At 30.0% G+C, this 18,533-nt stretch overlaps 1 protein-coding gene across 6 annotated transcripts in view; it reads right to left on the reverse strand.

Moving 5' to 3' along the window:
• Positions 1 to 18,533, reverse strand: part of LOC142326043 (leukocyte receptor cluster member 8 homolog) — an 85,868-nt gene that overhangs the window by 31,910 nt on the left and 35,425 nt on the right. For all 6 annotated transcript variants that reach the window (XR_012756659.1, XR_012756658.1, XM_075368137.1 and 3 more), the window contains 6 exons: positions 16,163 to 16,784; positions 12,772 to 12,915; positions 11,635 to 11,835; positions 5,369 to 5,500; positions 3,240 to 3,546; positions 811 to 945 (listed from right to left, as the gene is read on the reverse strand). Coding sequence is in view for 4 of the 6 variants with exons in the window: in XM_075368137.1 (XP_075224252.1) it covers positions 811 to 945; positions 3,240 to 3,546; positions 5,369 to 5,500; positions 11,635 to 11,835; positions 12,772 to 12,915; positions 16,163 to 16,784 (1,541 nt within the window). In the remaining 2 variants the exon portion in view is untranslated. The remainder of the gene's footprint in view (positions 1 to 810; positions 946 to 3,239; positions 3,547 to 5,368; positions 5,501 to 11,634; positions 11,836 to 12,771; positions 12,916 to 16,162; positions 16,785 to 18,533) is intronic.

Below are 18,533 nucleotides of genomic sequence, written 5' to 3' on the forward strand. Positions count from 1 at the left end.
CTAATCAATTTCATTCTGTTTGAAATACACTGCTCATTTTGTCCATTATAGTAACTTGCTAATAAATACTCAGAAAAAAGAAAACGAAACACTAAGCATACTGTTATGATCTGACATCAAAAAACAAATAAAAACAATGATGCACACAATTTTCTATGTATTATGCAACACACCAATAAATATAGTATTGTAAAAAAAACTAAATAAACAAAGCATTCCTTTTCATTCCGAAGGAACTAAAATAAAGTTGTTAGTTCAAAATAATAATTACCTTTGTTTACCATTCAAATATTAATTGCAATGTCACATGTGACGTTAAAAAATAACAAATGTAACCTCTCTTAAGCGGACTGCCATCACAATCAAATACGTGATTAAAACCAATGTCATTTTGACATGGGAAATTTTTTGCCAAATCATCTTTCTCACATAACATGAGAATGACAAAAAAATCATCAAGTGGTCTTCAAAGGGGTAAGGAGATTATAACAGTAGAATATTTCTTTAGGCTCAACCTTTACAGTTGTGCCAAGAATATTAATATTCTAACCATACCACGAAATGGAAGCTACTTTAATGAATTTCTTGTTAATTTTATTAGAAGGGCTGAAAATTGAAGTTATTTATACATTTTTTTAATGGTTCTCTTAATTTTAAACACACTACACAAGAGTTCATGTACAAACTAGAGTGAAAAATACACATATTATTGCATTCAAGTGAAAGCTAAATACACTAAATAAGCAATATCAGGGATTATTTACAATATTAGTCTATATGAAAATATACAATACTAAAACTTCATTTTACCGTAAGATCCTGTCTGATAGATTTTAACTGTTCACAAGCATAGAAGTAATCCTGATTTTGAATCCAACGTTCCTTAACTCTTGCTAATGATAACTGTAAAACATCTGGAGGTCTAACAGCTGAAGGTTCTGGAGCCTGTAGAAATAAGATTATTTGTCAATATATATATGTATATATATAAAACACAACTTCAACATATAATGAATTCTCAACCTAATTCACTTGCTATAGGATTTTAATATTCTCAACCTAACAATTGTAGAGATGTGTCTGCTTCTTGCTATACTCAAACATTTATCTTTCTAATGCACTTACTTTCTGACAATTATGCTTAAAATATTTAAATGCATATTCTTCTTGAGATTAATGAGATTTTTTCTTAAAAATACTTTTAATTTATTTAGTTTGAATACAATTGGTTCAGAACTAACCAAACATAGGCAGACTCATTAACATTTTGAAGCTTAAATGTTAGGTATAATTTAGAAGCAAAATAAAAAAGTAATAAAAGCTTAATTATGCATCAATTACATAATAAAGACCTAACACATTAAACTGTGGACTGTTTCCTCACTACATTTGTTCAGTCCAATTACTTTCTAATAAAAGCATATTTTAATGAACTCAACAATATACAAAGTTAATCATGAGGTTAATTAGGGTTAGGCTACTGAATTTAGATTATAATTCTCTGTTTTTCTACAGTAACTAATTTTTTGACAATAATGTAACCTTACTATGATAACTTACTCAAAACTCTTTACTTACATTTCTTTTCTAAATTGAGGATATTCATGGTTGAAATATTAAAATAAGATTAGTGAATTTTTTTCAATATACTCTCATTGACTAGTAACTTAACAACATAAAGTAAGTAGAAGCTAAAATATGGATTAATTAGTTCTGTACTTATTTTCATAACAGAAACAGAAAATAGCATCAAACCAGCAACTGACTGATGACTCAAAACAAAAATTGTACTCTAGTAAACTGAATTTTGTATTTTTTGTATGATGTAGAATCATTTTAGAAATTTTGACATTAAACATTATTTTCAATAACAGGATTGACTTCAATTTTCAATTTATTTATTTAGGAAAGCTTCAATTTTCCACATTTATTTTTTAAAAACATAATCTCTTCAATTTTAATAAATATTAACAAACTTCTTCTTTTGATTGCTGACATATATGGTAACAATGTACAATTTATCACATAACTAATATTTATTGATAGATTATCTCTTCAGTTTCAGTAATTAAAAGCTGAAGGGATTGATAAAAAGTATGAATTATTGTTGAAATTATAGTATTGGTATAATTAAATATCTAAATGAAGTTCAAAGAAGTAATTTAGTTTTTAATATTATAAATAACAGACTGGCAATATAAACAAAAATAAATAATTTAATCGATTCAATTAATAATAATTAATAAAATTCAGTACAATTCCATGACACTGTTAACCTTCTGTCATATTTCAGGTGCACTCAATGAAGTTCCACTGCCATTTTTTCTGTAAAAGTTACGATATTATAATGCACCTTTGGTGATTCAGTCAGAAATTATTGTATTAAACAAAAATTAAAAGCAAAGACAAATGCACACAGATGGATTGCCATTACAGAGTTATATGCATTGGCCATCATAATAGACCTGTCTAGTAAAAATATATCATTTACTTGCTAACAACAAGCAAGTCTCAGCTACAAATCTTTTGTACAGCCTGATGTGTTTTTAACCTACAATATAGTAATGAGAATAAATGCATTATAATGGAAGTTCATCACTACACATAGTATAAGTAGACTAACTTAGAAAGTGCCTAACAAAGAAATCAATGGAAACAAAGACTTTACTGTTATCTTCATCTACTGATGCAATGAACTGAAAAAATTTACAATTTAGAGAAAAGAAAGAATATTTTAAAGCACTTATAATTAAAAGAACACAGATTGAGTACTGGTAAATTTTTTAATTTAGTTAAAATAAGATTTTCCCAAATGGTATGTTGTCTGGATCAAATTCTCAGTGCATCATTCAAAAAAATTATTTTTTGTCAAGATTATAAAGTGCCAACAATATGTAAACAAAAGATGACTAACCAAAAATGCCCTCTATATTTACAATTGTTTTCGAAGCTTTAACTGTAACCAAGAGACAAACAATACCTTAGGAAAATCCCTTTAGGCAAAAATTCTTAGACACTTCTCAGAATATAGGAATCTGGAAATTTATGAAAGAAACTAAAAATACTAAAAGCCAGATTCAATGAAACAATCTTCAAATATCGCCGTTAAAACACAGATTAAATAAAGTGCAGTTCACAGAATGCTGTTGGCATTTTAAGTAATTAATATCAGTATTTTTGTTAATGTCAATTTTTTTTAATTATAAAGATTAATTAATGCAAATTAAGATACCACTTACTGCAGTCAGTCTTAAATATGGTTTTTCAATATCCTGACAAATACCAACAACATGACAATCAGTAAAATCGATATCTCCTGAATTATCAAGAAAACTGGTATTACATGAATCAAAATTTAATTTTAATGCTTTTTTACGTCGCATTGATATTAAAGGTGACTGATAGTCCTGGAATGATGAATTTGAGCTGATGTTACTGGTATCTACTTTACTGTTGCTATTAAATCTTGCAGCACGTTTCTCTAATATTTCTGGGTTTATTGGTTCTTCAATAAATCCAGTTTCTGAGTAAAAATGAGATTTAATCCTGAAACAAAAACATAATAAATTTAGATGTAAAAAATATGCAAGTAGTACCCCAAACTGGATTGAGTTCTGCAGCCCTAACAGCTATGCTATTTCCTGTTGCCAGTTATTTGGAGCTTGATTTCACACTGTATCTACAGCAGTATGAACTCATGTTTTGAGTATGACTTATTATTAAGTAATAAAAAATTAACTTCTACTGTACTGTTTAGAAATATACAACAAAAATAAAAAATACATCAATATTATCATTAAACCATTTCTGGTTCTTAACAATAATAAAATATTTTTTATAGAAACATTCCTTACAAGATACTAGGCAAATTCCTAACAAAACAAATCTAGGATACTATAAAGGATTGACCATTAGCTGCAGCTAATTACATCTCTTTTCTCAGTTTTACTTGAATTTTTTCATTTTTATACTTCTAACTACTGTATTAATCATACACTTTTACAAAATCCTATTAGCACTCCTGACCCCAAGATGTACTCCTGCTAATGTGAACTATAACTTCTGCTGATGTGTCCACACATCACCAAGAAGCCATAGTCACCATGGATAGGAAACACTCTCCTATCCATGGATAGAACCCCACCTGCAGCAGTAGGCCTTTAAGTATCAGTTTATTTATACTTGTAAATTTATTTGTAAAAAGGTGTTAAAACCAAATCATTATAGACATAACTAACATACTAGTATGGGTTTGACTGAACAGTTTATAGATCCATTTGAATATGCTTGAAGACAGGTGATGTTAACTTTTCTTGTGTGATGCTACAACCGTCTTTTTCTCAAAGGATTGTAGGCAGAATGATCATTTAATCTGTTCTTTTCCATGTTACTACTACTACTACTACTACCTTGTAGACAGAAAATGTTTTCTTACTCATCCTTTTTCATCTAATGTCCGATTTAAGCCCCTCGTCATTTGAAGTAATTCTGTACAAGGTTTGGGTTACATAAATAAACATCCCTAATTTATATCTCTTTTCAAGTGACGTCAACTGTGTGTCCAATAGTGACTAATAAATACCTAACCACACGGTTAGCAATGAGGCAGATAAAATATACACATTAATCAATAATCCACAGGAAGAGTTTACTTAACATATTTTTGACTGCCTATGTGATTCTTAATTTGTATCACTTTTTACACTGAGCTGGTTTCACAAATCTGAAATATCTCAGGGGGATCATTCCGGAAATTCAAATATGTGAAGAAAGGATAAAATGTCAACAATAGCTGATGCAATGTTTATAAGGTAATGTAACGGGGGGGGGGGAGATGAGTGATGATTCATCTTCAGTATTTTATTTCATTCAAACAAACTGAACTAAGCTTGATTATAAGAGTACGATAGCAATCAGAATCTGATCCTGTCAACATAGGAAAGAAGTCTTCACATAACATCCTGGCATCTAAAAAAAAGCAAAAAATTCAAGAACAAGAAGAAGAGTTATAAGTATTATGAAAGTGAAGTATATGTTTCCGCACAATGACATGGAAGAAAAACTGAATTATGTGCAACTTCTGAAACCATGTTCTTTTGACATCAGATTTTGAGATTAGTGGATGAATTTAAATAATTATGAGACCCAGCTTAAGTATATGTAAATAACCATATTTAACCATGGAAAAAATAACAGCAAAGAGCAATTATATCAAACTGAGATAGAAACACAAAAGTTAAATTAATGCTGGTAAGAAAAAAACAACCCACTAATTATACCAATGTTTATCTAACTAATATTAATTTCAAAAATATGTGGCTTACTAACCAAAACCTAATAATATTTAAAGAATTTTATTAATACTCACTGTTTACTTTGCTTTCCTTTACTTTTATTACTATTGCTGGTACCACTATTACGATTCTTATTAAATTTTCCCATTTTACCTTTTGATGATTTAATGGGTTTATAGTTTTCATCACTACTTGATGAGCTTTCACTAAAAATAACAGTTTTATTAAATAATATGTTTAACACAACATAAAAGCATAAAGATTTTCATGATACCAAAATTAAACCTTAATATTATAAAACACATGTTTCAAACAATTACAAAACAATTGTACAACACAAAACTAATACAACCCAGAATATCTTTGTGAAACATTAAGGGTGCATAATCTTTTGCAAGTTTTCCTTACACACACACACACACACACACACATACATACACACACACACACACACACACAACACAAATTTTTTGTAAAACCTTTAGTACTAATGTTATATTTTAATCAGAAAATGTAAAAACAAAGTTTAATTTTTTGCAAATATTTTAAATATCTTATCAAACCTGGTACAAGTTACAGTTTAATTTCATTGATGAAACAGGCCCAATACAAAGTAATTTGAACTAAAATTTTTTTGTCAGATAAAAGTCATTTTTTTTGTCTTCAGTCATTGACTGGTTTGATGCAGCTCTCCAAGATTCCCTATCTAGTGCCAATCGTTTCATTTCAGAATAGCCCCTACATCCCTAACAATTTGTTTTACATGTTCCAAATGTTGCCTGCCTGCACAATTTTTCCCATCTACCTGTCCCTCCAATATCAAAGTGACTATTCCAGGATGCCTCAATATGTGGCCTATAAGTCTGTCTCTTCTTTAACTATATTTTTCCAAATGTTTCTTCCTTCATCAATTTGCCGTAACACCTTTCTTTATCCAGTCATCTGATTTTTAACATTCTTTTATAGCACCACATTTCAAAAGCGTCTAATCTTATCTTTTCAGGTACTCCAATCGCCCAAGTTTCACTTCCATATAAAGCTATGCTATAAACATATACTTTCAAAAATGTTTTCCAAATGTTTTAATTTTTGATGCAAGCAAATTATATTTCTGACCGAAAGCTTGTTTCGCCTGTGCTATTTAACATTTTAAGTTCCTGCTTCATCCATCTTTAGTAATTCTACTTCCCAAATAACAGAAAGAATTGTTCTACCTCTATAATCTTTTCTCATCCTATTTTATATTCAGTGGTCCATATACATTAATTCTACATTTCATTCCTTTTGTTTTGTTTATTTCGAAGTGGTAGTTCTTGCATAGGACTTCATTATTTGTTCTTAATCTTTTTTACTCTCAGCTAGAATTACTATATCATCAGCAAATAGTAGCATCTTTATCTTTTCACCTTGAAATGATACTATGGATCTAAATTGTTCTTTACCATCATTAACTGCTAGTTCTATGTAAAGATTAAAAAGTAACAGGGATAGGGAAGATTCTTGTCAGACTCCCTTTTTTATTACGGCTTCTTTATTATGTTCTTTGATTATTACTGATGAAGTTTGGTTCCCGTAAATGTTCTTCTATCTCTGTACTTGAACCCTAAATTTTTTAAAACGCTCAACAATTTATTCCAGTCTAAATTACCAAATGCCTTCTCTAAGTCTATGAATGCTATGTATGTTGGTTTGTTTTTCTTTAAACTTCCTTCTATTATTAATCAGAGTGCTAAAATTGCTTCTCTTGTCCCTATACTTTTCCTTAAATCGAATTGGTCTTCTCCTAACACTTCTTCCACTCTCCTCGCAATTCTTCTGTACATAATTCTAGTTAAGATTTTTTATGCATGAGTTAAGCTGATTGTTCTGTATTCTTTACATTAATCTGATCCTGTTTTCTTTGGTATGATGACAATTACTCTGAAGTCTGATGGAACTTTTCCTTTTTAAATATTACCAGTTTGTATCTATCTTTTGTTTCCTCACCTGCATTGTACAGTAATTCTGCAGGTATCCCAGCTTCAGTAGGAAGCCGTTTTCAAATTCAAATCTTTTAATGCTTTATTAAATTCAGATCTCAGTATTGCATCTATCTTTTCATCCTCTCTGACTTCCTCTATAATACCAGTCTCTAATTCATTTCCTCCGTATAACTCTTCAATGTATTCCACCTTTTCTTTTGTATTATAAATCTGTGTACCATCTTTATTTAACACATTATTAGAGTTTAATTTATGTACCACAAAATTCTCCTAAACTTTCCTGTATGCTCCGTCTTAATTTACCAATGATCATTTCTCTTTCCACTTCTGAACACTTTTCTTTAATCCACTCTTTTTTCGCTAATTTGCACTTCCTGTTCCTAATTGGCGATAGTTCCTTTTACCTTCTTCATTACTAAAATTCTTATACTTTCTACACTAATACATCAGATGCAATATATCCTCTGATATCCAAGGTTTTTTACAAGTTCTCTCTGTTTGCTACTGTTGATTTAAGAATTTCCTTTTTAACATTCTTCCATTCTTCTTCTATATTTTCTACCTTACCATTTTTACTCAGACTTCTTGCAATAACCTCCTTAAAAATGTTCTTTACCTTCTCTCTCTCAAGCTTCTCTGAATTCCACAGATTCACCTGACATGATTTTTTCCGGTTTTTAAACACCAATCTACATTACATTATCACTAAATTATGGCCGCTATCAATGTCTGCTGTAGGGTAAGCATTGCAGTTGACAAGTTGATTTCTAAATCTCTGCTTAACCATGATATAATCTCTGATACCTTGCAGTATCGCCTGGCTTTTTCCATGTGTATATTCTTCTATTATGATTTTTAAACTGGTTGTTGGCAATTACTAAATTATTCTTCATGCAACTCTTATAAGTTGATCCCTTCTCTCATTCCTTTTGTCCAGCCCATATTCACCCACAATATTTCCCTCCTTGCCTCTTCTGATACTTGAATTTTAATCTCCAACTATTATTAAATTTACATCCCTTTTTATGTGTTTAATTGCTTGTCACTTTTTTATATACACGCTCTCATCATTATCATGGGCATATGTAGGCTTAGATGTTAACAATTGTCGGCTTAGGTTTTGATTTTAACCTTATTACAATGATTCTATCGCTAAGCTTTCTGAAATACTCTACTCTCTTCCCTATCTTTTTGTTCATTACAAAATCTACTCCTGTCTGCCCTTTATTTGATGGTGAGTTAATTATTCTAAAATCACCTGACCAAAAATCCATTTTCCTCTTCCCACTGAACCTCGCTAATTCCTACTACATCTACATTTATCCTATCCATTTCCTACTTTTTCTAAACCAAACTTTTTTAAACATCTAACATTCCACACTCCGACTCGTAGAATCTTATTTCTAAATTTTCTGGTGAACCCTTCCTTAGTAGTCTCCATCCAGAGATCTGGATGGGGTACTAGTATACCTCTGGAATATTGTACCAAGGAAGGGAACACCTCCATCCTTGTTACATGAAAAATGCAGAGCTACATTTTCTTGGGAAAAAAATACCTGTAGTTTTCCACTGCTTTCAGCTGCGCAGTACTCAATTGAGTGATGTTGAAAGGGCCGTTTTAAGTCCTCCTGATCTATGCCCTAAACAACTACTGAAAGAGCTGCTGCCCTCTTTTAGTAATCATTTCTTAATTTGGTTCTCAACAGATACCTCTCCAATATGGTTGTACCTTTGGTTCAGTTACTCTGTATCACTGAGCAGTCAAGACCCCCTCACCATCAGCAAGATCTCATGATTCACAGGGGGAGATTAAAGTCTTAACTTGCACTTTCTTTAAATTGTATTGTAATAAGAAAAACTGTGGTGATGTCTAATAGCGGAGAACATTAATTATCACTACATATTACTACTATTTATCAATAAATGGGTGTTCTGAGATGTATTTGCCGAACTTCAGGAACTGATTCAGGACACTAAAATGAGCAAAAAAGTTCATATCGACATAAGTTCTATCTTGTTTTGTTTGTTTACCTTCTGGGCGCCATTTAGTGATTGACAAAAGAAAATTATTTTTTAAGAACAGGTAAACCTACTTTAATTAAATTTGGCAAATCTAAGTCTAGTGTCTTGTTTTACAAAATAAAAAATGTTGAAAATATCACCTTCAAAAATGTCAAAATGGCAGCTACCGTATTTTTTTTAATCTTTAATATCCTTGTAATTATTTCTTTAATAAAATTTTTACTTTTACAAAATTTATTAAGCATTTTGTTTTGAACAAAATGACGCCTCATTTGTAAAAATCAGTTGACAGACACAATTAACCTGGCAGTACATTTGCATACTGTAATGCAAGATGATAATTTTTTGCCTGTTTTTATTTCCTCCACTAAATGTAATAAAGATTTTTAATAATAATAATAAATTAATAATAAAAATTATCACCTTGCATTATTGTGTGCAAGTGTACTTTTGGGTTAACTGTCTGCAATATAACTCTATTGTTTGTCATCAAATTTTTACAAATAAAGTGTCATTTTGTTCAAAATAAAATGCAAAATATAAATAAGTAAAAATTTGATCAAACAAATAATTACTAAGATACTGAAGATTAAAGAATTAAAATGACAGCCATTTAACATTTCTGAAGGTGACGTCAAATTTTTTTATTTTGTAAAATAAGACAAGTTTTATTTTAAGTAAAATAGGACTTATGTTTAAATAACATTTTTGCTCATTTTGGTGCCCTGAATGAATACCTGAAATTCAGCAGATACATCCTGGAACACTATGTATAAAGCAAAAAATGTTCTGATCTAAACATGCCAATCACGACTTCGTATGGTTTTCAAAATGGCATGTGAATTTAGAGAAAGTGTGTGGACTGAATTTTGTGTAAAATTGCACTATAAGATAATAAAACAAGCATTTTATTGTGATACTTTGGTCAATACAAGAATACAAGTTTACAAAACTAGTACGATAAAAAATGGTAGACTGTGATGAATGCCCTGATCACTGATATATGGGAAGTCCTTTAAACTGCTCAGCAATCCTTTAGGGACATAGGAATGAAATCATTTGGGTTATTCTGGAGTAAATGATAGATTCTCTTGATGTAAAACTGACACAGAAATTGTAAAAACTGACTCTCTTTTCTATTACGTCAAATTATTTAAAAAATGGGTAAAAGAATATGAACCAGAAACAAAGCAATTTTTGCATCTTAAGGAATCATAATGCCCCATCAAACAACAGTTTTTGACAGATAAATATGATGTGTCCCAAACAACCATTTACCAAAACATTTGAAGATTTCAATATACAATCAAATCCAAATTATTTGTAAGCAGTTAAATTTATTTGCAATTAAATTATACTGTATCTTACAATGATATTTTGTAACGTAAAGAAAAATTTTTAAAGGACCCCTAGAGTCAGGAAATTTGTAACAAGCGAGAGAAATTTTACAATCCCCAATTTTAAATTAAGACCAATGAAGAAGGTGATGATTTGAAGAACAGACAACTGACACTCAACAGATGATTCTGATAGAAACCCAATTTACTCTTAAATTTTGGGTAAATACACGGCTATGAGCAAAGTTAGCAATTAATGCGTTATTACCTTATAAATACTATTCTCTTTTAGAATGTTAATACCTCTCTCTAATATCAAAAAATAGAATAATAGTATCTTTAGACTTTATTTTTTCATAATCTTCACAAAAACAAAGTATTTTAAATTAAAAACAATTTTTATGGAACCATCCACAGTTTGATGTAAGGCATAAATTATCACAATTTGGTAAAATTTTTAATGGGCAGTATGTTTTATCAATTAAAACATTCCTAGGTGTTTGTAAAAAAAAAACAAAAACAAAAAAAAACAATTAACTCCACTTTTTGAATTCCATAGAAATCTAAAACAAAATGTTATGCATCATACACAGGCAATATGTTGAATATGTTGGAGTAAAGTCAGGAGCTGTAAATTATGCCAATGAAAAAATATTTTTAAAGATAACTTAATATGTGATGAAGCATGAGTTAATGTCTAAGATATCAATTTAAGTTCACTTTTTTCAATGAAATATCATCAAAACATACGTATCAAGTTTAATCAAATGCCAAAATCACATTATGTGTTTATACATAAAGATCATTCATTAAAAATTTTTGCCTGAAAATCAAAGGTTTGGTACTACCTACAAGTGCCACCCTGAAGTACAGGAATACTTTACCATAAAAGGAATGCCAAGTTTTAATTTATACAAAAAGGTCAACATATAAAATTAAATAGTTTTGGTAAAAAACAACAGAATTTTGAGTTAAATGTAAATAACACTTTAGTTTTACCTTCTCTCTCGTCTTCGTTTTGGAGAACTCTTATTACGAACTGGTGATCTAGATTTGTGTGAAAAAGACCTTCGTCCTCCTAGTCTACTTTCTAGTGCTGCAGACAATCCTTTCCCTTGCTTCTTAGGTGGAGATAAGTCATGTTGTGAAGGTTGTGGAGATGATGTTTTCAAAGTGACATTCTCTAATTCATTTGCCAACCTGTTGATCAATAAATACTAAGTAATTCAGATTTTTAATTACTGAAACTATTTTTTTTCTCTACAGAAGTAGTTTAAAATGTCATGTTATCAATCAGAAAAAACAATTGTTCCAGTATGAGTAAAGGACTTGGGTATACAACTATCTTCTAAAATCACTAGACAGTGTTCAACTTTTTAACTACATCATCAATTTTCAAATAACTAATGCATGATCATATATAGTTTATTATTTATAAATTTCACATTTTTTTTATATATTACTATAATCACTTCATATATACTTAAAATAACATCTCTAAATAATTAAATTAACAAACCTGTAGATATAAAATGAATTCTTACTATTCTAAAACTAGTAAATTATTTCTAATTTAATTTACACAACGGTTAGTATTCTATAACAGTTGACTATTAAGCAATTACCACTGTTTATTTTTAAACATTTCCAAAAAGAATGACAGCATTGCCTTATACATAAATGAAAATTTGTAGTAATATATATATATACATTTTAAGAACTTCTGTTTCCAGTATAGATAGCACCAGGTCTAAGTTCAGTGAATATATTTTGAATATAAAAATTCTGGTTAATGGTGGAACTAATCTCTCCTTGTTTACGAGAAATTATATTCTTACTTTCATTCTACTGAAAAATAATTACAATGGAAAGCTAGACAATATGAACGCAAGTTTAACTATTACACCCATTCTAGAATAATTGGTCTAGAACATAGAACAACATAGAAATAAAAAAATAAATTTTCTTTTCTAGAAATGTTTTAACAGGAACTAAAGAGGAGACCTCTTCAGAGTCCTCTTTTTCTTGAGGTGAACGCGACATACACATCAAAATTCAGATTCATTGGGAAGGGGGGGGGGGATTGATTTGAAAAGCTAAAGGCTACAGCAAATAATAATAATAAATCATACTTACAGAGGTAATGGCTCATTGTCCCAATCTTTTGTCCATAAAGTGTCATCAGAAGATGCCCTCATAATTTTTCCCTTAAGTATAATATCAACACGATCATGATCCATCGGAGTAACACACTTGCTATAACATCTTTCCATATAATTTCTAGATGTTATAAAAAGAATAAAGTCAGGCAAATGTCAATAAAAATCAACTATAAAATGAATAATTCACTAAACAAATCATTCTAATAGCTCCTGATATTTATAAAGTACTAACAATGAGAGTAAATAAAGTCTAAATATTAAAATTTAACTTAAAAATTTAAATTGGATAAATCTTAAGCTTTGGCTAACTCACTTTTCATGACACGGACACTGTAGTAAGTTTTTATTTCCACAAGACCTTTAAAACATGGTAGATCAATAGGTACTCCAATTCAAAATTTGGTGATCAATAGGTACTCCAATTCAAAATTTGGTGGTCCCTCATTGATCTCATAATGAAAAAATAAAAATTATTAAATATAATAAACACTGACAACATTACAGTACATAATACTACTATATTGTGTACTGAAATAACTGATGACACGGTAATCAGTTATAAATATTGTAGTATTCAGCATTAAATATTTTTTAGTAACCTCTTAATGCTTTTGTTGATCCAGATTACCACTGCTGATGCCATTTTTTTTCCATGACCATTTATTTGGCATGTAAGATCTGAACTAAAGTTAATATTGAGCTCATGTGGAAACTTTGAAATAATATAACGCTTGCTTAAGCCCATTTTAAGTTTTTTCTCGTTACAAAATCAAAACATATTTCAATCTTAAACATTACTAAACAACATTAATTAATTAACAAAATTAATTCATTAACTACATAAAATAAAATATTTTTAGTCTTGGATTCATTATTTTTTTGATAATTTTACAATTTAATGTTTAAAATTTAACTACTTAATTTTAATCTCTTCATCATACGGGGGATATATAATCATCAGTAAAATTACAATAATTACGAAATGTAAATGAAATTTAATGATATATTTTTCTGTTTTAGTTTAAGTAAAATTAGTTTTAATACATATTGTTCTAACTCAATTTTTAAAATGAAGAATATCTAAGTTCATATAAATAATAACACTTTTGATGTTGCAGATATTTATTTTCAAAGGTCAATAAACAAGTATAAGTATAAATAACAGTAGATGAGAAACATATCAGTTTTGAATGATAAAGATTTTGACAATAAAAATTAAAGTTATATTATTTAATTAATGATTGTAAAATAATGCCAAATAATGATCATACAATTTTAGCAAAATAATACAAACTATTTTTTTATTTCTTTAAACTGGATTTTAGAATTCAGCATTTTTAAAAAGTATTTTCCAATTGCTTTTTTTTGTCAAAAATACATAAATTATTCAATATAAACAAAAATATTTTTTGTCAAATATTAACAATTTTTAAGAGTTTAACTTGAAAATTTGGCAAAATAAGTTTGTTATGGTTTTATTACTTCCTTGTACGTAGTAAAGAAATATTGTAATCACAAAAAATTACAGTTTATCAAATTTCAACAGAATTATCCAATCTGACTAGTGTTGGCGTGACATTTGTATATATGTATCTCACCTAACTCAAAACGATTACCTGTAGGATGTTGAAATTTTTGATTTAGGACTGTTGTAACATATACTTGTGCACCTTCCCTTTTGACTGCAATTGCCTTAACAAAAAAATTTGAACTTTTCTTAACTGCAGTAATAAGGCCTCATTAAGAGCTTTTCAACGATATATTATAAGTGGTAGTTATTTTTATTGGTTTTAGAGTTATAGCCAAATAAAATTATAATTAATGAAATACAAGGATTGTTCAATAACTCCTTGGAAAAAAAAACAAATTATTTTGTGTAGATTTTTCAACATAATCTCCTTTTAACTGTGTACACTTTTCCAAGTGTTTCTTAACTTTTTAAGCCATACAAAAAGTAGGATTTTGAAAGGTTCTCAAAATAAGCATCTGTTTGTACAATGTTTGTCCTTGTTCGACATGAACAGTTGCCAGCCGAGCCATTTTTTCAAGTTAAAGTTAGGAAATAAAAGAAAATCACTGGGGGCCAAATCTGGTAGATCTTAATAATAATTCAAACTTTAATTTCACAATTTTGGTCACTGAAACTGTACAGGTGTGCACCTGTGCATTGCCTTGGTGAAAGAGGATCATTTTCTTTTTCAAATTAGGATGGTTTTTCTTGATTTCTTCGCTTGGTGCAATAATGACATATATAATACTCTCCAGTTGTTTGTCCTTTTTCCCAGTAAACAGTGAAGATGACACCACGTGCATCCAAAAAAACCGTGGCCATCATCACCATGTCAGCGGATTTCACAGTCTTAGCCTTCTTCGGAGTCTGTTTGTCTTCAAAAACCCATTGTTTTGACTATTCCTTTGTTTCTGAAGTGTAGTAGTGTTGTATCCATGTTTCGTTCATAGTTATGTATCGACACAAACTCGTCAGGATTGTGATGGAAAAGTGTCACAACAGCCTCAGAGTCGACCCATCTTGCAGCACCCATTTTGCCAAAATTTTTTCCACAACCAATTTTTCATGCAAAATTGAAATCACTGTACCTTGTGATATGCATGCGGCCTCTACTATGCACTTTGATTTGTCGACCACTCAAAACCATGTTGTGAATTTTTTCAATTATTTTGGGGGTGATCCACTTCTACTGGACATCCCAAACAAGTTCCATTTTTTTTTTTTTTAGCAGATGTGCCATGCACATCACATCACCTTTTAAATATAAATGTTTAATCACCACTTGAAACTCATGTTTTTCCATTTTTCTAAATAAACAATAGCTAGTTGCTTCAATTGACTATGACAATGAAACCACGCGATGGATACAGCTGAAACTTTAACTGCACTTTAGTGACAAATGATGCTTACTAACAGCAAACCGTCTTTGACACTACGAGTGCCACCTCTTTGATTTTCTATAGACTTTACTGAACAACCCTTATACTTTGATCTTACAAGGGAAAGGCACATCGGTTCGAATTCTTTTTTTTAAATTTAAATATATTGATTTATTAATAATTAAAACTGCGATTGAAAAACATTTTTACAATAAATAATTCAATAACAATAAAAAAAAAATATGAAAAAAAATCACAAGTTATTAGTGAAATAAAATTTTATATTCCTTTAAAAATGTGTATATGTAATTTAATAGGTACAAGGAAGTCATGTGGTACATGATCTAATCTACATCAGATTTTATTATGCTGTTAACATGCAAAAGTCAGTAGCCTTCAGAAAAAAAACTATCTTATGATAAATTTATGTAAAACAATATTTATTCTTAACTAATAGACAAGAGAAAATTACTTACTTCAGAGACAAAGGACACTCTTCAAATGAAAGTATAGAATTTGGCCGCATGGAATTCATCTGATTACGTGGTGAGAAATTATTATTATTTCTATGCATGTTCATTTGACGCTCATTCATGCTGTGCATCATAATGTTATCATTTTCCATAACCATATCATCACTTCCAACATTTCTACCATTGATAATTGGTGCTAAAGGCTCATCTGGAGATGGTGGTAATGGTGGTTGATCAACAGGAGGTGGACCAGGGGGAAGAGGGGGAGGGGGAACTTTTAACAAGACATGTGGTGGTGGTGGTGGTGAATTGATGATTTCATTTTTAACATTTACACCACCACCATTCACCTTATTCTGGTTACCACCCTTATTACGTTTCCTCCTCTTTTTTCCTGATCCTCCACCACCAACAAAAATATTATTACCATTATTATTATTGTTATTATTGCCAGGATTATTGGGGTTATTATTATTATTATTATTATTATTATTATTGTTATTGTTGTTGTTGTTGTTGCTGCTATTATTATCATTAATTTGATTACTATTGTTTCCACCAAAACCACCAATTCCGGGCCTAATTTGCTGTTTTGCACCAAAACTAAATTTAACAGGTCCCATACCTGAAACAAAGGGCATTTTTACATTTAAAAAATAAGATATACTCCAAAAAAACTTAAAATTAAAATATTCAGATGATGAGACACAGCAATATGTACGAGGGTGGCTGAGAAGTTTCCGGTATAATGCATAGATGGTTACAGCAGGTCGAATTTCTTACTGGCATTAGATTATTAGCTCTGTTAGTCTAGGTATGTTGACAGCCTATTGAAAAAGACACCTTTGTTATTTTCACTAAAATGGAGAAATTATAAAAACATGCAGTTATAAAATACTTCTAAGAAAAATTTAAAGCAGTTTGAGATCAAACAAGAAATGGATTCAACACTGAAACACTCTTTTCCATCATACCTAACGATAAAACAGTGGGTTTCTGAATTCAAAAAAGTTTGGAAAAGCACTGAAGGGCCACACTCTGAACACACAACTCTCAAAATGATACGGAAATCCAAGTAATTGTGCTAGGGAACCGCACATCAAAAGAACTTGGGATTGCTGAAACTGTTAAAACATCAAATGAATGTGTAGACCTGACCTACAAGTGATTTTAACCACTTCCAATAGTTAAAGTTGTTTTCCCTAGGAGTTAATGATGTTCACTTACATTCAAGTCCTGTGATGAAGTGTGAAGGAATCACTTGGTTGAATATCACCTACGCTTTGGTGTGCTTGGCATGGTAATATTTAACTCTGTAAAGGTAATAAACTACCTGACTATTCACTTCCCATCATAAGCCTGGCATATTGCATATATTAATCTTTAAAATGGCATGTGATTATCAGGAATAACTTTAGTCAGGACAGGTCAGCTACAATCACTGCAATTATGGTAAACAAGGGCATAAATTGAACTGATGATAATGAAGTTAAATATGTGTAAAAAATATACATGAATGTACTAGATTATAAAAAAAAACTTTTTTCATCATAAATGAGCTTTGCTTATTGTTATTTAAAAATAACCTGGTTTCTTCTTTTTTATTTCACCTGATTTGGGGGTAGAGTGTTCTGTGCCTTTCTTTTAGTGCAGTACAGTTTCATTCTTTCTGATCTTAATTTCATTTCTTATTTGGTAAACTGGATCTTATGTTTGGTTTTAGCTTGGAACCTTGTTTTCCTGTTCTTGGTGATTGTTTTAGTGGTTTTTTCCAGAAGCATGCTTTCTATGATTTGGAGTGCCATTAGATCAATTTTTGTTTTTTTTTTTTGTTGTGGAAATAAAAAAAAAACCATTCAAAGATTTTTTTGGTTAGTCATTTGCGCTCACTCTAAGGATGTGTTCGGTGAAGTTTATTTTTCTTTTCTTATTGTGTCTGACAATTGTTCTGTTTATTGGTACAGAGTTTCATTTTTGATGTGGATTATTTTGTTCTGAAATTTGGGGCTTAGGATTTTTCTAAAGATTTTCCTTTCTTTGGTCTCCAGTCTTTCAATTGGGATGATGATGAATATTTTAGCTGCATGCATGGCTTCTGGTTTGATTACAGTGTTGTATTTTTGCATTCCAGAAGAGAGATTTTTTGTTATAGGTATTTTTGGTGAGTTAAAAGACTAGTTCGAGTTCGTTTCTTTCATTTTCCATTATCTTTTTTCTTGAATGCTTACCAGCTGAGATGACCTGTTCTCATATATATTTTAATTCTCTGATTATCTGTATTTTTGTTCTCGTATCTTAAATGGGTTTCTGATATCTGACATTATTTTGGTCTTTCGAAGGAAATTTTGAGGTCTATTTTTGCTGCTTGTTCTTC

The sequence above is a fragment of the Lycorma delicatula genome, chromosome 6 (assembly GCF_047948215.1).
Source record: "Lycorma delicatula isolate Av1 chromosome 6, ASM4794821v1, whole genome shotgun sequence".
In the NCBI taxonomy this organism is placed as follows: domain Eukaryota; kingdom Metazoa; phylum Arthropoda; class Insecta; order Hemiptera; family Fulgoridae; genus Lycorma; species Lycorma delicatula.